The 20699-nt window shown below is 54.7% G+C and overlaps 1 protein-coding gene across 3 annotated transcripts in view; it reads right to left on the bottom strand.

Moving 5' to 3' along the window:
- Positions 1-20699, bottom strand: part of PDGFRB (platelet derived growth factor receptor beta) — a 42035-nt gene extending 21336 nt beyond the window's left edge. Inside the window, exons 1-4 of one of the 3 annotated variants that reach the window (XM_063724322.1) lie at positions 19994-20504; positions 2078-2128; positions 1686-1731; positions 233-556 (exon numbers count right to left, since the gene is read on the bottom strand). In XM_063724322.1, coding sequence (XP_063580392.1) covers positions 233-556; positions 1686-1725 — 364 coding nt within the window. In that variant the 5' untranslated portion in view covers positions 1726-1731; positions 2078-2128; positions 19994-20504. Of the gene's footprint in view, positions 1-232; positions 557-1685; positions 1732-2077; positions 2129-7563; positions 7713-19993 lie in introns of all 3 variants that reach the window. The other 2 variants (XM_063724321.1, XM_002816074.5) reach the window with 2 other exon arrangements.

The following is a 20699-nucleotide window of genomic DNA, read 5'->3' on the forward strand; positions in this document are numbered from 1 at the left end:
TATAGAGTTCTTGGGAGGCAGGAATAGGGGGACTGGCAGGGAGCAGGCAGATCATCCAGACCAAGGCGTGGGGGAGAACACACTCCCGGACTGAGCCAGGCTGGTTCCATGATTGTCTGCTTTTCTAGGATGGCTGCATTTCACAATAAACTAAAGCACTCTCTGGACTTCCCCTGATGCCTCCAGTTGACAAGAGGGGTAAGGAGTGGGCACACAGGCTGGGGGCCTTTACCTGGCACAAAGATGTAGAGCCGTTTCCGCTCATCGGGCTCCAGTCCACGGGAGTCATTGTGGGTGCAAAAGTATTCTCCCGTGTCTAGCCCAGTGAGGTTGGTCAGTGTCAGCACGCTGGAGAAGGTGCCATCCTGGGCCTTGGCCATTTCCTGTGGGGGCTCCTGGGACATCCGTTCCCACACCACCGGAGCTGAACCAGAGCAGGTCAGAACGAAGGTGCTGGAGACATTGAGGACAAGCTCTGGCCCTGGGGGTGTGATGACCAGGCCCTGAGAGACCTGTGGTTCCAGCAGTAACAGGAGGGGCAGCAACAGCAGCTGGCCTTTGGGAGAGGAGGTATCAGACATCAGGGAACAGGGGCTTCAGCACCTCTCCCAAGGCTGAGCCTGCGAGGAGGCCACGTATGCATAGCCCTCAAGTCCTTGAGGAGCACAGCTCCTTTATCCGACAGACTGGGGCTCTCCAGCCATGGCTCTGAGGACCACTCGCTCAGCTCCAGGACCCCAGGGATTCCTCCGGACTGCCTATGTCAGTCCCTTTAGACCCCAGCCTCTGAGTCCTTCAGCAGTGCTGTGTGTAGGCAGTAGGCACCAGAAGGGGCCAGGAAATCCTCGGGAAGCAATTCCCTGGCCTCCAGTTCCTGCATTGCTTCCCAGGTCACTTTCTGAGCCTCTTCCCTACAGCTCCCTGCCCCCTCCCTCGACTGTCCAGGTTCTGCCCAAGGCCCAGAGGTGGCTCTGGGTGGGAGAGAGATGGGAGGGAGGGGCTCAGGTAGCTCAGAGTGGGGCCAGAAAAGATGCTGAGGCCCCTTTTGGCTGGAGGGAACTGGGGTTGGGAGTGTGTGTGTGTCAAGTGATTGGTCCCCCTCCATGACATCCCCTGGAGAAGGATTTTGCAGGCCACACCCTCCATGCCCCCTGGTGATAAAGATCAGGAGGGGAGGTGGGCGGTCAGGCAGCCAGTCCATCTTACAGCCAGCTGCCGGGCAGGCTGCTGGCTGGTCATTAATTGCTGGGTCAGCCGCTCAGCCCCTGCAGAGCTGAAGACATGTCAACGGGCAGGAGTGAGGGGTGGGGTGTGCTGAGAAGCCCAGCAGTGACTTGGAAGCTCCCAGCCAATGAGGGGTCCAAGCCGGGTGCCACAGATCCACCAGACCGAGGATAGGAGGCCAGGGGTGTGTGCCAGAAGGTGGGATGGGGTCTGGAGGGCCAATCAAAGGATTTGAGCTGATGGTTCTGGACAAGCAGGGGCCCACTGACGCTTTCTGAGCTGAAGGGCTGGCAGCTGGAGGCCTCCACAGAGCCCACCGGAAATCCTGGAAACTAAAGCCAAAGAGCAGGGCAGTGTGCCTGGTGCTTCACGCCCTGCCACCAGCACACATCACCCCTGCCAGCTCCAGGGTTCCACTCCGCAGCCCCCCGGCTCCCCTACCTTATCTCCCATCTACCTACCTTTGAGGGCCAGAGCTGGCATCGCACCCAGAAGCCGCATGGTGTCCTGCAGAGTTAAACAGGAGTCAGGGCCCAGGGCAAGTGGAGGCAGCGACAGGGGCTATCTCACCACCTGGCTCCTGCAGAATGAGCCCCAGCTTGGGCCACCCAGCCTTCATGTCCGAGGGGCTGAAGCCAAAAGCCACCACATCCCAAGCCTGAAAGGGCACTCATGACCACAGGCTGTCTCCTCTCCATCCCGGACTCAGCCTTGGGGTCCTGGCCTTTGCTTTGGCTCTGCTTGTGACTCTCATGTGGCCTCGGCTGCGTCCCCAGCCTCTCTCCGGGCCTTAGTTTCCCCATCTGTACAGTGAGGGAGGGGAAGTTGGGCTGGATGGTGTCCAGTAGCCTACCAGCTCTGACAGCCTGTCCTCCGGGTGACAGTTCCAATACCAGGCTCTTATCTGCCAGGACAAATATTTGGGAAAGTGTGATGAAAGGCATGGGAGGAGGAGGGGGGAGGCCAGAACCCAGAGAACTCCCGCAGCTCCACAAGCACAACAGGAAATGGAGGAGGCTGTGGGCTGTGGGAAGGGAAGTGGGGGAGCCGGAGCTGTGGAATGTGGGAGGTGGGCCTGGACACCTTTACTCAGCCCAGAGCATACAGGGAGGCCCAGGGGACAGCGGCTAGGGGCTGGGCCCAAGAGAGGTCCCATCGAGCAGCCAGGCCTCACAGGTCCTTGGAGACCAGTGAAGCCAGGCTCCCCACCCCCACCCCCAGGGTGCAGATGGGGAAACTGAGACTCTGAGAAGGTGAGAAGTTTACCCAAGATTCCACAGCAGAGCCTGTCTGAGAGGGAGACAGAGAGAGAGAGACCTGGAATGATAGAAGTAGAAAGAGACAAAGACACAGAGACAGAGAGGAGGTGCCCAGAGAGACAGCACCAGAGGCACTAAGAGACAGAAGCAAGGACAAAGACAGAGACAGACTGAATGGGGTGGCCCTTGCTCTCCTCTATCTTGGAAGACACACTTCAGGTCCCAAGAGACCACCAGGAGCCAGGTATGCCAAGAGTCTGCCTGCAGCATTGGCAGAAAGGACGCCAGAGGACAGGGGTCGCAAAGCACGAGCTTTGGGAGGTGATGGCGTGATGAGGCAACAAGGATCCTCCTCTGGCTGTGGGGCTGCCCAACCTGGCCTGCCTCTGGAGGCCATGCCCAGCTTGCCCCCACCTCCCCATCTCACCCCTTTTAGTTTTCAGTTTAGGGCTGCGGACCAGGTTCAGGCCCCAGCATCCCAGCTCTTGTGCCATCGCTCTCCCTGTGTCCTAAGTCCCCAGCTCTGGAAGTGGATGATGGTGAGTACCTCACCTACCAGGGCTGCATTCACATGTCAGGGGTGGGACAGAGGCAAGGCTCCTCCCGCCTATGGACCCCCAGTCTTAGCTCTGCCCAACACCCCAAGAAACAGTCTGAGCAAATCAGCTCTTCTCCTCCCTCCTCCCTTTCAGACTGCCTGCCTGAAGGTCTCCTCGTTTCTTCCTCTCCCCTCTCTGAACTGCTCCTGACTCAAAGCCCAGCCCTTCTGACGCCCCCTCCAGCCTCTGCTCCCCACCATCCCTCTGCCCCAGCCCCTCCAGCTGGATGCCAGGCCTCCTTGGTCAGGAGGGAGCAGCGCCAAGGCGGAGCCAGCAGCCCCCACAGAGGCCCATCTGCCCCTCCGTCGGTGCCCCTCTGGCTGCCCCCTTCCTGCTAGAGATCTCAGCCAAAGAAAATCATTAGCAGAGGCTGGGGGAGGGGGTCACTTCAGCCTCCCTGCCCCTCCTCTCCCAGTCTCCCTGGCTGGCCACACTGTTTATTATTCTAAAGGAGGAATTTGGCCGGCTGGCCAGGAGAAGGGAGGTCACTGCAGCGGGGCTGGCCTGGCTCTGGAAGGCTGGGCTGGCCATGTGGGCTGGGCCCTCATGGCATGCAGCCCCCGACCCTCCTCCCATGTGGCACTCCATCCTCTCCCCTTCAGGCTCTCTTCTGCTGGGCCTGGGGCTGGGGGTGGCTTAGAGACTCTGAGCTAGGGCGTATGTGTTTTGAATGGGCAGCAGAGGCCCAGAGAAGGACAGAAGCATGCCCCAGTCACACAGCAAAAAGGCAGATTCAAGCTGTGGGGAGAGGACAGGCAGACAGTGTGGATGCTGTAGGGAGGGTGTAGGCACCCCAGGGATCTCAGACGGGCTTCACTATGAATAGAGCGAACAGCTCCCCTCATAAGTGCCCTGGGACTCACTGTGAGACTAAGCGAGTCTCCAGCCTCTCTGGACTCTGCGTCCCCATCCATACAGAGAGGTTGGCAGGTGTCATCTCAAAGAGCTGTCCCTATGGTGAAGCTCTGCCTTTCTGACAGGCCAAAGAGAAGATTCTAGTCACCATGAATCTTACCGGGGTGTTTTGAGGAGGTGGGGGCTAGTAAGCAGGAGGGGGCTACATTCCTGAGGCTAGAGTCACATAAGAATCCACCAGCCATCTCGCTCCATGAATGGAATTTCCATGACTATTCAGCCACAGACTTGCTGTGCGGGCTTTGACAAGTTGTTTCCCTCTCTGGGCCTCAGTTTCCCCATCTATACAATTAAGAGTTAGACAACAGGCTGGGCACAGTGGCTTGCGCCTGTAATCCCAGCACTTTGGGAGGCCGAGGCAGGCGGATCACGAGGTTGAGAGATCGAGACCATCCTGGCCAACATGGTGAAACCCCGTCTCTACTAAAAATACAAAAATTAGCTGGGCGTGGTGGTGGGCGCCTGTAGTCCCAGCTACTCGGAAGGCCGAGGCAGGAGAATTGCTTGAACCCGGGAGGCGGAGGTTGCAGTGAGCTGAGATCGCACCACTACACTCCAGCCTGGTGACAGAGTAAGACTCTGTCTCAAAAAAAAGAGTTAGACAACAGTGTTTCAACAATGTTTCACGGGACTTTCCGCTGGTGATGTGGAACCCCAGGAGGTGGCAAGGAAAGACTGGTAGGGACAAGAGGCTGGAGGGCCAGGGAGGGCAGAGTAGGGCTTAGGGCACCCAGACATGACCTCCCAGGCCATCTTGGATGACTCCCTGATACCCCTCATTGTCCACCCAATGTGTTAGGCCTCTTTGTGCTTCCCAGAGGCTGCTCTGGTTCCAGCCAATCCCAGGGAGGCCCAGGCAGCTGACTTGGTGGTAGTGGGCTTGCCTGTGACAACTTCCCCTCTTTAGGAGGACTGTACTCTAGCGAAGGGCCACCTAGGACAACCTGGATGTCACAGTCAGAGAGCAGGCACTCCCCCCATCTGCTGTACTCTCCTGCCCAGGGAGGCCTCTAGAGCAGAGAGAGGGAGGGGACCCCTAGGTGTCCCCCTTTTGCCCATGAAGAGAGTGCTGTGTGCCAGGAACCCCTCCTGATTCCTCCTATTCTGGCCAGGTGGTAGGCTCAGAGGCCCAAAGTGGAGATCATGCCCAGCTCCTCACGTGACTCAGAGGGACCCCTTAGGGGAGCAGAGTGAGGACCCCAAGTCCAGGGGAGAGGAGTGGGGGGCCCCAAGTCTAGGGGAGCGGAGTAAGGACCCCAAGTCCAGAGGAGCAGACTGGGAACTCCAAGTCAAAAGGAAGCAGAGTGGGGACCCCAAGTCCAAAGGAGCAGAGTAAGGACCCCAAGTCCAGGGGAGAGGAGTGGGTGCCCCAAGTCCAGGAGAGCAAGTATGCTTGGGGAGTCATTCTCAGAGCCCCAGACTTCCCTCCTCCCAGTACGTACAATTCTCCACTCCTTTCCCACCGCCTTAATCTAAATAAATCCAGCCCATCTTGGCCACATCCGCCAGCAACGGCTTCCCTCCCTCAGGGTCCTGAGGCTCCCACGACACAGGCAGGCCAGGGAGGGGGCCCTGCATTGCTGCGGGGGTTGATGGGGGGAGCCTGCACATGGTCAGCACATACACACAGCACAGATGCACAGATGCCTGCCTACGCACTTCCTCGCACGCTCCTCTGAAACACATACGTATGCAACAGGCCATGTGGGTGCCAAGCCCTCATGCAAGCACTAAACACGTACACACCCACACAAAACACATGTGCGCAGCTCCCACTGTGCCCAGCACCCGTGGAGATGCACCCGTGTGCAACAGTTCACATGTGTATGCAGCACATACAACATGCACAGAACATGTGCACACAGAACCCCAAATTCACCTGAACACACAGCCATATACATGAACAGACAAGCCAGAAAGCCCGTGTTACTGCACCAGGAACTATTCTGAGCATTTGGCACGTATTGGCTCACTTGATCTTCCGTCAACTCTACGAGGTAGATACAGTGATCATTTCCATTTTACAGTGGGGAAACTGAGGCAGAGAGCATTTAATAACTGGGCCAGGAACGCAGACCCAGAAGGGGTAGAGCAGAGATTATAGTGAAGTGGTGTGACTCCGTGCTCTATGCCACCAGCTCCACCGCATCTCTGACCAACGTGCATGTTTGGTTGGGTCTGGAGAGAAGGCAGTGGGGACTGATAAAAACAGATGGATTTGAGAGTTAACTTAGCTGAGAATCGACAGGACTGGGTGACTTAATATTGAGGGGCTGGAGAGGGAGGTATGCACCTCTGTATCTGGCTTGGAACACTGGGAGGCAGAAGTGTATGTGTGTGTGTGTGTGTGTGTGTATACACACGCACATGCTGAGGGGACGATGCCGTTTTCTGAGATGAGAATGAGGTCAAAGAGCAGGAGTGAGAGCTGCGACTGAGCAGGTTTAGGATAGGGAGGGTCTGTGGGCACTGAGGGGACAGTGGGATGTTCAGTCTGGAGGCCGGGAACAGGCTGGGTAGAAACAGCAGTGAGATGAGAGAGAGAGGCCGTGCTGCAGGGAGAGGGGGATGCTGGGGGCAGGCAGTCTCAGGCCCGGGATGCTCTGAATAAACCAAATGCCTGAGGGAGGAGGAGGCCTGGCCATGGGGTTATGGGGTCAGAATCTTGGAATGTCAGCACGCCAGAGCCCTCAGGGATCATCTATCTGATCTAACTGCCTTCCTGTGCTCCACTGTGCTCGTGGGGAAACTGAGGCTTAGGGAAGGAAAGCAAGAGGGCCCATTGTTTGGCCTAGACAAGATGAGCTCGGGTGGTCAGTGGGGCTGAAGTTCACCTGCCTGCGCAGCTCCCTGCCTCCAGCCCCTGCTAGGATGTGAGGCTGGTGGCTTAAGGCCCCAAGCTTCAGGCTATAGCTGCCCCTGCCCTCTCCACAGCACACCGCTGTCCTGTCACACATTGACCTTTGTTTCAAAGTCACATTCTCTGCACGGGCCCAGCCAGGCAGGGATTGGCGACTGAGACTCAGAGGAGGTAATTTGCTAAGTTGTTGGGAGAAGTGAGCTATAGACTCCAGGCTCCTGACCCAGTCCAGTCTTTTGTCCTCCGTACCGGGGCACTTTACAGGCCTGGGACAGACTTTGGAGGGGGATTGGGGTGGGAAGTAAGAAGACCTGGCTCTAGTCTCGGCTGTGACACCCACTTATAGGATAGTGGTCCCCCCTATCTGCAGGGAATACATTCCAAGGCCCCAGTAGATGCCTGAAACTTTGGATAAAACCAAACCCCATACATACTATGTTCTTTTCCCTACAAATACATACCTATTATAAAGTTTTATTTATAAATAAGGCACAGTAAGAGATGAACAACAATAATAATAAAATAGAACAATGATAAAAATATACTGTAATAAAAGTCATGTGACTGTGTTCTCTCTCTTAAAATATCTTACTGTATCGTATCACTCTTCTTCTTGTGAAGACATGGAATGACACGGTGCCTACATGATAAGAGGAAGTGAGGTGATGGCGTAGGCATTGTGAAGTAGCATTAGGCTACTACTGACCTCCAGACATTATCAGAAGGATCAGGTCATCTGCTCCAAGTGATCCTGGACCACCGAGCCATGATGGTGTTGATGGCTGGATGTCAGAAGTAGACTTTGTTGATGACTAACAGGAGGGTAGCGTATGCGGACAAAGGGATGATTCACTCCTGGGCGGGACAGAGAGGACAGTGCAAGATTTCATCACACTACTCGGAACAGCACAAAATTTAAAGCTTGTAAGTTGTTTATTTCTGGAATTTTCCATTTAATGTTTTTGGACCACAGTTGATCTGGGGTAACTGAAACTTCAGAAAGTGAAACTGCAGCTAAGGGTGAGTACTGTACAGTCCTGACCCTCTCTGAGCCTCAGTTTCCTTATCTGTGCAAAAGGGTGGGCAAGACTGTCTTGGGAGCACTTTCAGGGCTGACAGGCTGTGGCCCTCAGGGCTCCACTCTGGGAAGGCAGCTGTGCTGAGCTGGAATGCTGGGCTCGGGATGGGGGTGCTGGGGAGGGACCCATGTCATGACTCAGCTCGGAGAAGGCTGCCAGTTCCAGGCCTGGGAGTCTGTGGGGGCAAGAGGCATCTGGAGCTGGGGATGGAGTCCTCCCGCCAGCAGCTAAAGAGTAGGAAAGAGATAGCAGCACAGCCTGGGGCTGGCGGCGAGTCTGGCCCATGTGGCTGTCCCCAAGCAGGCTGAGATGTGGGTGTGATCGGGTCATGTGATCAGGGAGCCCCATCCTGGGAGCCAGAGAAGAGAGCAGGATCGGAGGGTGAGGAGACAGTTACAGGCGGAGGGGAGAAACTGAGGAAGTGGCCGAGGCTCCCACCCGCCCCCCTTCAATCCTATGCTCGCTCCACTTCCAGTTGTTGGAGAAGGCTCAGTGCTCCACCCCTGCACCATGAACCTTCCCACCAGCCTGGGGATCACTCTAAGGGCTACAGAGAGAGAGCAGCCTAGCGCAGGCCACTCGGTGTTGGAGCCATTCTCTGTGCCACGCTGCTTCTAGGCCCGGGGTCGTCTTTATGTTTCCAGGTACCTACAAAGTCCCCTGAACAAAGCAGCAGAAATCGACTAAGATGGGGCCCGGTGTGTGCTCCCACTGCTCTGGAAGTCCAAACTGGATGGAAATACAGCGCTGGTTCCCTGGAAGGCTGCTAAGCCCCCTGCACCCACCCCTCCAGCACCGGCTCGGCTGCCTCTGGCTGTCCCACCGCCAATCTCCTCACCTCCAATCTGTCCCCTCCACCTGTTCTCACACCCCAGCCAGAGGGACCTTTCTGAAATACCTATGTGACCTCTCCGGCCCTCCTCTGCTCTCCAACCCCCTCAGGCAAAAGCTGGCTTCTCTGCCCAGCCTTTCAGAATCTTCCGGCCCTGGCCCTGACAGCTCCCTCACAACTGAGGGAGGAAGGCGGCTGCCCCTCCAGCTCCCCAGGGCCCAAGCCAGGCCCTCACACTCGTCACTCTCTGCGTGCTCCTCTCCCCATGAGGCCTCCCCAGGGATCACGATGGAAAGAAATGACCTATTTTCTGGAAGTCCAAAATAAGATGAAACATCTGTCTGGAACGGAGCCAGGCTGATAAAGAACGGGCTGATCTCCCCAGCCCGAGCCCCGCTCTCCTGCAGCAAACACCCCCTCACCCATCAGAGTGCGTGTGCTTGGGGGTGGGGGCAGCGATGCGGCTGGCTACTTGGAACGGTGCGTGGGAAAGCGCTCAGTGTGTGCCTCACGGCTGCTGGGGGCCCAAGGGAGGGGGCCTGGGTCCCCAGGAAGGCTGGGAAGCAGCCTGAGAAGGAGGTCAGTGAGGGAGCGAGGCCTGCTGCACACCCCTGCCCACCGGCTGCAGAGCAAGCGCTTCCTGCCTCCTGCGGTGCCTTGAGGGTTACCCCCAGGGCCCTGTGGATTCCTGACCCAGAGTCCCCCCACCCACCCCGGCCCCATTTGGGCCTCCAACAGCCTTAAAAATAACAATAATAATAATAGCTACCTCTGATTTAGTACAGTTGACCCTTGAACTACACAGGCTTGAACTGTGCAGGTCCAGTAACACATGAATGTTTCACACATGTGAAACATCCACATCCTTCCCACCCTTCCACTCCTCCACCTCTTCCGCCTCTGCCACCCCTGAGAGCAAGGCCAACCCTTCCTCTTCCTCCTCCTTCCCAGTCTACTTAACGTGCAGACGAGGGTGAAGACTTTTTCAGTGATCTACTTCCACTTAATGAATATTGAATGTATTTTCTCTTCCTTGTGATTTTCTTTTATCTAGCTTACTTTATTATAAGAACATAGTATATAATATACATAACAGACCAAACATGTGTTAATTGACTTTACGTTATCAGTAAGTCCCACAGTAGGCTGGCTATTAGCAGTTAAGTTTTTGGGGAGTCAAAAGCTATACGTGAATTTTCGACTTTGCGGTTGGTGGCTGTCCCCAGCCCCCTCATTGTTCAAGGGTCTGCTGTACTTATCACCCACTTATCTATGCTAAGCTCCTTATATGAACGATCTCACTGAGTCCTCAGAACAATCCCATGACATCAGTAGTGCTTCCTCATTTTACAGATGTGGAAACTGAGGCACAGACTGTTTACATTGTTTGCCCAACAGCTTTCCAGTGGTGGCTCCAGTGTTTAATCCTGGGCAGACAGGCTCCAGAGCACACAGCCCAATGCCCAGGAGACAGCCCCTCTGTGGCAGGAGGCAAAGATGAGGAGCCCCGCAAAAAGGACAGCCCAGGACCTGGCACAGAGCAAGCTCAAATAAAAAAAAAGAAAAGTTAATTAGCCGGGCATGGTGGCGGGCGCCTGTAATCCCAGCTACTCGGGAGGCTGAGGCAGGAGAATTGCTTGAACCCAAGATCGCGCCACTGCACTCCAGCCTGGGCAACAAGGGTGAAACTCCATCTCAAAAAAATAAATTAAAAAATAAAGTCGTCAGCCTCATCTTTTTGCCTTCTTTATCCCAACTTCTCCTTTCACTCTTTCACGCTGTCTTTTGAGCTGGGTAAAGCTGAAGCTGACAGTTTGAGTGGGAAACAGTCACTCCATTTTTCACAGAGCCCGACAATCTTAGTACATTTCCCCTATTCACATCTCCCCCACCTTCTCTGCAATTGCACACCTCCCATGACAGGGCTCTCACCACCTCACCCGTGGCCCATTTCCTTCTTAGCCAGCTTAGAATCTTCAGAGGGTAGACTATTGAGAATTGTTAATTACACTGAGTACAGTTTATCTCACTGTATTCTCTGCTTATTGGTCCTGCTTCTATCCACCAACCACCCTCTCCCCAAACACAGGACATCTTTCTAGTTATTGTTCTGATCCCCCACAATCTGGAAACAAACAAAAGCCCCTACTAATTTAGAGCCAAGCACTCTGCTAAATGAGATGATCTGGAGATTTTGTTTCATCCTCATGACCACCCTGTGAGGGGGGGTACACTCATTATTCCCATTTTACAGAGGAGAATACTGAGTCTCAGAGACTTTTGGTAACTTTCCCAAGGTCACACAATAAGTAAGATGCAAAGGAACTGGAATGCAAACTCAGGCCGGCCTGACTCCAAAGCCTATATTCTTTCTTTTTCTAGAGACAGGGTCTCGCTCTGTTGCCCAGGCTGGAGTACAGTGGTGTGGTGGCATGATCATAGCTCACAGCTCACTATAGCCTCAAACTCCTGGGCTAAAGTGATCCTCCTGCCTCAGCCTCCTGAGTAGCTGGGACTACAGGTGCGTGTCACCACAACTGCCAAAACCTGAATTCTCTTGCCCGTCATGCCAGACTGTCTATCTCCTGACCAGAAACAGTTCTGTCCATCTGTCCACAGAGAAACGTTCTCCCTCTAATGGCATCCATACGGAATCCAGGATCTCAGGGATGAGAAGATCCTCAGGGATCTGGGTCCCGCCTCTGTTCTGACTGAGGGGCAGTGTATGCGGGGGGCCTGCCCCGGGTCACCAATAATTTTAAAGTCAAGCTAGGGATAGAACTCAGGACTAGGGATAGAACTCCACAACTTTGCTGCAGAGGCTGAGGGTGAGCACACAAGGCTGAGGAGAGGGTCTTTGCTTAGGAAAGCCAGGGACTGGCAGGGGCAGTGCTCCTGTGGGATAGAGCATCCAGGCAATCAGCCCAGGTGTGTGGCCGGCTCTGCCACAGGCCTGCTGTGCTCAGGGTTCAGGCCTGCCCCTGTGGGGGCCCCAGCACCCCCTTCCACTGTTTGCAGAGGGCCAGGGCCTCTGTAGCTGCAGAGTTCCAGGCCTCCACCATCCTGAGGCTGCCCTCCCCGCCCCCATCCCCTAGAGCCTCATCTCTGGCCGGTGCCATGGCAACAGAGAGTGCCAGGCCCTGGCAGCCAAAGGAGCCCCTGAGAGGGGTCCCAGGCTGAGACTGAGGAGGGGGGTGCGGCAGGCTCAGACAAGCAAACCTTCTGTTCCCCGGGCTGCTGCCAGCCCAGAGCAGCCATGGGCTGGGGTGGGGGCCGCAAATAGAATGGGTTCTCAGAGCCAAGTGGGCAGGGGACAGGCAGGGCTTGGGCCATTCACACTGACCCACCAGCACACAGCCTTCCCCCACAGGCCCAGAGCCTGCAAATAGGGGAGGGGTAGCTAGCTAATGAGCAAACCCTTCACTTATCAGTGCCAATTACTGAACATTGAGATTCCCCTCAGAGCCCTCCTGGGCGGCAGAGCAGGAGGGCAGAGAACCCCCGTGTTTCACTGACCCTCTCACTGTCTCAGCATCTGTCCTCCCACCCCTGTCTTCGGTCATTCACTTAACCTCGCCTCTGTGCCTCAGTTTTCTCATCTGTAGATTGGGGCTCATCACTGGGTTGTCAGGGCTATTGAAGGAGTTAACACAAGCAAAATGCTTAGAACAGGGCCTGGCACACAGCCGTCTGCTAAGTTGGTGGCCACATTATTATTATTCATTCACTCGAGGGAGAAGAAGTCACTCACTCACTCGGCCTTGCGCGCACAGCCAAGACTCCACGGGACTAGGCTTTTCAGCAAGGGATGCTTGTGATAAATGAGACGGTGCAAGAAGGCCTCTCCCAAAAAAGGCTCCTCAGGAAGAGGTAGCTGCTGATTATTGGTACAATCAGTAGCAACAGCCCTTTTCAGTGTCCTGAGGCTCAGTGAGGAGTGTCTCATCCTAGCACACTCAGGGATACGGTGGCCAACCTAAGGCCAGACCTGTCTAATCACCTTGAGTCCACTGTCTGTCAATTACTTCTTTCCTGAATCTTTGTCTTAGTCCTTTAATATGACTTCCCACAAATCAGGATACCTACCTAACAATGGTCTGGACTCTCTCCAAGTTCCTAATATGGGATTAGGCCTACAGTAGGTGCTCAATAAATGCTTACACGATATGAGAGATTAAATGGCTCTGTAGGGTCAGCTCTTCAGTCCTGGGCCCTCGGCTGCCTCCTAATAACACAGGATTCACTAGGCTAGGGAACTGGCATGGGTAGGCAATGGTGAGTCTTTACTTCCAGGGAGGTGATGGAGATGAACTGGTGAGGGCAGAACAGACATACGGCACTCTGAAGCCAACAGGCTGCGCCTGATGCCATCCAGGGCAGGGATGGGAGCCCCGCCAGGCTGGGAGCAGTGGTTCCAGCTGGAAGCCACTTATTCCTGGGTCCAAGCCCCAGTTCTCTGAGTTTAACTTATCTGAGTCTCAATTTCCTGGGAAATGGCATGGGAGACCTCCTTTTCCATTTCTGGGAGGGCCAGAGATGATGACGCACAGCACTTGGCACATCATAGGTGCCCAGTAAATGGTAACTAATAAGAGTATATGATTACTCCAGTGGGGAGAGTGGGTATGGCTTCTTGAGGGAGGTGGCCTTGAGCTAGGCCTCCAGGGTTTCTTGAGTTTTTTGGCAGATGATGCCAGGGAAAGGTATTGCCAGGGCTCTGTGAGAGATGGCAAGGCATCTGGGAGAAATGGCAGGGAGAGATCTGTTGGGCTAGAAACTGGGGCTCTTCAGCAAACAGGTAGGTGATGGCCAGGGAAGGAGGCAGCAGGAGGCCAGGGAAGGAGTCAGGGAGACTTCAGGAAAGGTCTGCGGTGCTGTGTGAGGATTTGCTCTGGACCACCAACTTTTCAAGGCATTGATAGTGACGGCGGGTAGTAGCTGCTGGCTGGGCAGGGCAATGCTGTAACTCCAGGCACTGTGGGGAGGGGGCCTCCATGCAGGAGGATGACACCAGCAGGCTGGCATTTAGTGGGAGGCTGTGGATTAGGATGGGGACAGTGGAGGCTGCAAGGCCGGTGTTGGGGATGAAGCCGTCCCAAACTCAGCCTGAACTCCCTGGCAGGACAAGCTACATAATTTGTGGGGCAAGCACAAAATGGAAATGCAGGGCTCTTTGTTAAAAATTATTAACAATTTCAAGATGATGACTGCAGAGCATTAAACCAAACATAGGCCCTTCTAAGCATGGGGCCCTCAGAAGGATGAGTGCTCATGAAGCCATCTCTGTGCCCTGGACTAAAGGGGAGGCCATCTGTCTGTCTCCATCGATTTATCCATCCATCCATCCATCCATCCATCCATCCATCCATCCATCCACCCACCCACCCACCAATCCATTTATGCATCTCTACATGCATTTATTTATCTAATGACTATTTCACTATCCATTCAGCAGATAGGCCCTGGGTTGGACACTGATAAGGACACAAATACAGGCGAGATGGGAGCCACCCACAGTCCATCAGGTCAAACCTGCACCTTTACCTTCAATGCTCTGGGCCAAGAGGGGCCAGGGCTTCTGTGACATGTTTAGAAAGCCGAGCCCTGCCCCTCTAGGGCTAACTGGAAACCCCGCCCCACCCTATACCCACTGAGGCTCAGCCTCAGAAGTGGAGAAGCTGGTGGTGTCACTGCCCTTGGGTTTCCACTTCTCAGAAGGGAAGGTAACAGAGCAGCAGCAATGAGGATGTGGTAAAGCAGTCACAAGAAGCATGGTAGGAACTCTCAGGGGCTAAGGGCAGAGCTGGATGGACCTCTGGGGGTCACTAAGCTTCTCCCTTGGCTTCTCCCCACTTTATTATAAGAGGAAACTATGATTAGAATGAAGAAGTGGTATGGCCAAAGGCTCGGGGGTCCAGCAAACCACCCAGGAAGATTCCCATTTCTTGTTGGGACGGCTTTGCTCCTTTTCAGCCCATAGCCCAGACAGACCTGGAAGCTGAGCCCTGAACCACAGAGGTGGAGCTGGGTCTCTCCAGGCCTTCAGAGAGATGGTAAAGACCCAGCACCTGTGGTGGAACAAAGGCGAGCCCAGGTCCCAGGCTCAGCGTCATCACCAATGATCTGTACGGACCTTAGGTGCAACCCTTCCCCTCTCTGGACCTTAGTTCCCATCCACACAATAAAGCAGCTGAATCAGGTGACCCCCAAAAGTCCTTTTCATCTCTGACATTCGGGAGCTTTCAGACCCCCTGACCCTCCCAAGGGACAGCCCTCTCCATCACAGGGCGGAGAAGCTGGTACCTCTGGCAGATAAAAGGTTTTGGGCACCTGAGACATCAAATAGCCCTGATCTGAACTGAACTGAGGAGAGGAGGGGATTTTAATGTGGTTAAAGCAATACACTTTGATTTTCAGCCTCCTGCACCAGGCTGGGGGTGGGCTACCCCAGGAAGCATCTGGTGGATGAAGGGGGCAGGGGCAGGGTGGGCTCTGGGGCCAGGGCTTGGAGGTTCAGGAAGACTTTATCCTTAGGATCTGGGCCTGAGGGCTCAGGAGGGATGTGAGGTGGGCTTCCACACTGGAAGCAACAAGTATGTGAATTTCACACCCACTCCCAGCAGAGGTAGGTCCCTGTGTCCATTCCTCCCCTCACCTCTGGATCCCATCACTCATCTGGACCAAAGCCTTGCTTCCTCTTGAAATTAGAGCATATAAGGTTCGAAAACTCAGCACTGGAAGAGACCTAAAGGGTTACAGCATCCACACACAGCCCCTAGTGAGCCTACCTCCCCGACCCTCCCTGCTCAGTATCCCAGGAAAATGGGCATGTGGGAACTGTGGGAGCCCTCTGAGCTCCTCAAGAAACTGAGCATGTTAAGGGGCCAAACTAATTGTCAGAAAGTTCCTCCTTGTTATTGCAGGTTAAAGTTTTCCATTAGTGGTCATCGATCCCGACCTCTTTCTGTAATGTGTAGAGAAAGGGTAAGAAAAAAACCCTTTCATTGTGAAGTTAAATATGCATGATCCCTGAGTACACAGCAAGGCTTGTGCAGCTGCCAATCTGGGCTGGCATGGCTTGGAATCCTGAAATTGTTTTAGGGCTGGAAGAAAGTTTTACCATCATCTGGGTCAACCTCCTTGTTTGACTGATGGGAAAACTGAGGCCCCAGGAGGGAACGACTTGTGCACAGTCCCATAGGGTTCTAGGGTCTGATGACTACCTCTGGAATGCTGAGGGCCCCCACAGCTGAGGCACATTCTCGGGGTTTACACTGGATCCCCAGGGGCATCCCAGGCCCCATCCAGCCTCTCATCAAGGGGATCTGGAGGCAGAAACACCCAGGTGCAAATCCTAGCTCTGCCACTTCCGAGCTGTGGGACTTTAGGCAACTGACTCTGTGCACTTTCTCACCTGTAAAATGGGGAGAGTTTAGCCGGGTGCGGTGGCTCACGCCTGTAATCCCAGCACTTTGGGAGTCTGAGGCAGGCGGATCACTTGAGGTCAGGTAGTTAGAGACCAGCCTGGCCAACACGGTGAAACCCCATCTCTACTAAAAATATAAAAATTAGCTGGGCATGGTGGCGCACACGCCTGTAATCCCAGCTACTTGGGAGGCTGAGGCAGGAGAATCACTTGAGCTTGGGAAGTGGAGGTTGCGGTGAGCCAAGATCATACCATCGCACTCCAGCCTGGGCAACAGAGTGAGACTCCATCTCCAGAAAAAAAAAAAAAAGTGGGGAGAGTTTATATATCTAATTTTGAGGTTGCTGTGATGGTTTTTTTTATTTTTTATTTTTTTGAGACAGTCTTGCCCTGTCGCTCAGGCTCACTGCAATCTCCGCCTCCTGGATTCAAGCAATTCTAGTGCCTCAGTCTCCTGAGTAGCTGGGATACAGGTGCGCGTCACCACGTCCGGCTAATTTTTGTATTTTTAGTAGAGACAGGGTTTCACCATGTTGGCCAGTCTGGTCTCAAACTCCTGACCTTGGGTGATCCACCCGCCTCGGCCTCCCAAAGTGCTGTGATTACAAGTGTGAGCCACCGTGCCCAGCCTCGATGGTTAAATTAATCCAGTAAATATTTATTAAGAATGTCCTGAATGCCTAGCATGTTCCAAGCGCTGAGGAATACAGCAGCAACTTTGAGGTAACAGATGTAAAGCACAGTTGAAGTAGACACAGAAAGTGCTAAGAACGAGTTGGTTCCTGTTATATCATCATGCTCACACTGCTTCCCAGCTGAGGTGCTACACGCCCTGACCCTGGGAAGGGGCCCAACACCCGTTCCCTTCCCTCCTAACGCTCTGGGTCAGAAGACAGGGGGCACTGAAAAGATTCCCATTCCAAGAACCCACTGCCCACTGGGTTCTGAATCAAATGCAAGAAATGGGTGGGCATTTCAGAAGACCTTTTCATCCCTTTCTCCCTTCCCACTGCATTCAGCAGCAGCCTGTCCTGAGCCAATGCCCAGAGCACCCTCCTTTAGCCTAGAAGGCAGCTGGTCTAAGAGTCAGACTGTGGCCTGTGCCTGGAGGATGGACACGGATCTTTGGAACATACATGGTGTCCAGGTCCATGGGCAGAGCCTTTTGCAGGTTGCAGATTAATTTCATAGCCAAGTGTTCCAATGCAGGAGGCCAGGAGAGCAGTGGTTCTCTCAGCCAGTGGCCGGAAGTCCACCTGTGAAGTGCAGGAACTGTGGTAAGCACCTTGCCAATGGTGTTGTCTCATGGAGCCCACACACGGTCCTGCTGCTCACAGAGAAGGAGATTGAGGCCCAGAGAGGCAAGGTGCTGCCCAGGGGTCACACAGTCAGCCAGAAACTGACTCGGGGTCAATGCATAGTCATCTGATGCCCAAGCCTGGTGCTGGTTACCCACAGAGCTCACTGCCTCCCAGCTGTGGAAGGAGCCCAGAGATGGGATGTGGGGGGTCTGAGGTTGGCCACACGGTGGATTTAAATCAAGCCAGGACAAGCACTGGGTCTCCTGACTCTGGATCCACGGTGCTTTCCACTGCCTGCCCCACATCTGTGGGCAATTATAAGTCCCGGCTCTTCTTCCCACCGAGGAGGGGGGCTGCTGATAACTGCTGTCTGGGAGGAGGGTGCTGACCAGATGGTCTCTTTCCTCTCTCAAGACCAAGCCAGGGCCCGGGCAGACCTTGGAGCAGTCAGACCTGAGGCTGCACTTTCTGCTGGGGAAGGTGCTGAAGCCAGGAGCAGGCTCTGCAGGAGGATGGAGATTCTTCCCTCTGAGTGGGAGCTTCCCGGGGAGCATGAGGTAAGCCTTTAGAGTCAGGTAGACTTCAGCCTAAACACCACCTCAACTCACCGTATGGCCCTGGGAAAGTCACTTAGCCTCTCTAGACCTCAGCTTCCTCATCTACAAAAAGTAGGTAATAACATTGATTTCAAAAACTTGCCATGAGGACTCCAAGGTGTGTGAAGTACCAGGCTCTATGCCTGCATGAGGTAGGTGTTCAGGGACTGTATGTCCCTGAAGGCTGTGGATTCAGGGTCTCCTGCTTGGAGACAGGGGAGGACTGCATGACTTCAGAACTTGTCACTAGAGGCCTCTGTGCAATCAGGAGGTCACAGAGGGAAGCAGAGATGCTCCTCCCTGCTTGCAATGGAGAAATGCTGCCTGGAGGAGCCACACGATGTCCTGGAAGGGCACCCGTGAGAAGGCTGGAGGCCTGGGTTCTAGTCTCACACTTGGGAGCAGAAGGTCTTCAGTGAGCTCCTCCTCCCTTTCACCAGGACATTTTCTCAGCCACACTGCCTATCCAGGGCTGGGTACTGGGGGCAGAGCACAGAATGGGGAAACCTTAAACCTTTCCCCAGCAGAAAGTGCGGCCTCAGGTCTGACTGCTGGGGCCTGAACAATCTCTGATGAACAAACAGAACATAAACAGATCACCAACAGGGGAAGGCCAAGTAACATGGCTTCAGCACAAAGTGCATGGCTAGCACTTGGAAGACAGGAAGAACCTAGGAAGGCTGCCTGGAAGAGGTGGAGTACGGAATATCCCTGAAAGAAAAGTGATGAGGAAGGGCATTCCAGGAAGGGGGAAGAGGGAGGGCAAATGCCCACAAGCAGGATGGTGCGCATTCCTTCTGGGAATTCTGGGATCTGACTGGTGGGAACAAAAGGCCCAAGTTTGGAGTAATGGGCACAGGGAGATTCCAACCTCTCCAGGCTGTGCCACTTACTAGCTGTGTGGCTACAGTTATGTGGCTGCGTGAGCCTCAAGTTCCTCATGTATAAAACGGAGATAAAAACAGTGGCTGCCTCTGGGGTTGCTGGTGAGCATTACATGAGATCAGTCTCATAAAGCACTCAGCACAGTGGCGGCGTGCAGTAAGTGTCAAGCAGTGGCAGCCTCTGTTAGGAGCTGGGACTTTCTCCATGAACTGGGGAGCCATAGGCGGATCCTGGGCAGGGAGGTGGTGTGATTGGATTTATGCTTTAGAATGGCATGGAGAAGGGGTAGAGTCCAGAAGGAGGGAGACAACGAGGAGGCCTGAGCAGCTGCCTGGGACCAAAGGAAATGGCCCCGTGGCTGACCCTTTCTTCACAGAGGAGCCCCCAGATCTGACAGCCAGGTCCCAGCCCCCAGACCCAGCAGCATGACCGCTAGGGGGTTGCCATGGCCGCCCATCACCCTCGAACTTTCCTAGCTCTCAAACTTTTCTAGCTGCTGGGGGTTTAGAAGGATATCTTAGGAATCTAGAAAATTTGCAAATCCATTTAAATCCCCAAAGGTTGCCTGGCGGCTGACTGGCCTAAAGCCAGACTGATTCTTAGAAACAAGGCTTGGGCCAAGGAACAGTGGCTATGGTCCTGAGGTCCCCAGTCCCCTGCTTTCTGTGTACCCTGCCTACCTTCTCCCAATTCCCCTCTCCCGCTCTTCCCGGCTCTCCCCACTCCCCATTGACTGTGCTGTGCTTTGGAGGCCCCCAGCCAGCACCCAGAAACCCCTGAGGGTTGTTTGATGAAGGCAGGAGCAGCAGGGATGATGAGGTGGAGGCCACTCACCCCAGAGCAGGGGAAAGGAGAAAACTGGCTCCTCCAGCCCTGACATCACCCACAGTCTCCCAGCCTCCTCTCATCTGGTTTTGTTAAAAATATCTTTTTTTTTTTTTACCTACTCAAAGAGATGCAGGTTAGGGCAAAGGGACAGGGCATGGGGCTGGGGTTCCCACTTTTTCCAGCACTTACCTTGCTGCCGATGGCTTCTGGTGTGGGCACAGTTCCAGGCTCTGGACAGTCACCCCCTCCAGGAAGTCCTCCTTACTGCCCTCTCCCCGTTATCAGAAAGACTGCTGGTCCCAGAGTGGGTAACAGCTAGGTAGAAGGAGAGGCAGGACCGGTGCAGGCTCCTGAAGGCTCAGGAGAACAGACGGATGGAGGAAGGGGGCTGCTGCAGGGGAGAGGAGCGGCCCAGCTTCGCCTCACTCCCCAAGCATCCTTCGGGAGGAGCAGAGCCGCCAGAGGGGCCGCCCTGGGTCTGGCTGTCTGCGTTGGGCAGGGCGAGCGCAGGCTGCTGCTGGGCAGCAGGGCTGAGGGGCCGGCTCTCTCCTCCTCCTTGTTGATCTCCTCTCTGGCTCCAAGTTGCTCACAGAGCTGTCCTGGGTCCCAGATAGGGCGGGCAGTCACTGCTGGCTGCTGGCAGCCTCAGGAGCTCACACCACTGTGGGCTTCCATGCCCCCCCACTTCCCCCGCCACTTTGGGGGAAAGGCTGCAGGGTGGCTTCTGATTGGCCCAGCTGGGAGAAGGGGGGGGGCGGTGGGGCAGGGAGGGTGGACGCGTGCGTCTGTTTTCAATTTCAGTTTTTTTCCCCCTCTCTCTTTCTTTTCCCCCAAGTTTCTTGTTTTTCTTCTTTTCCCTCTGCTTACTCCCTCCCGTCGCCCGTTCTCTCAGGAT

This window comes from Pongo abelii, chromosome 4, assembly GCF_028885655.2.
Source record: "Pongo abelii isolate AG06213 chromosome 4, NHGRI_mPonAbe1-v2.0_pri, whole genome shotgun sequence".
Classification (NCBI taxonomy): Eukaryota; Metazoa; Chordata; class Mammalia; order Primates; family Hominidae; genus Pongo; species Pongo abelii.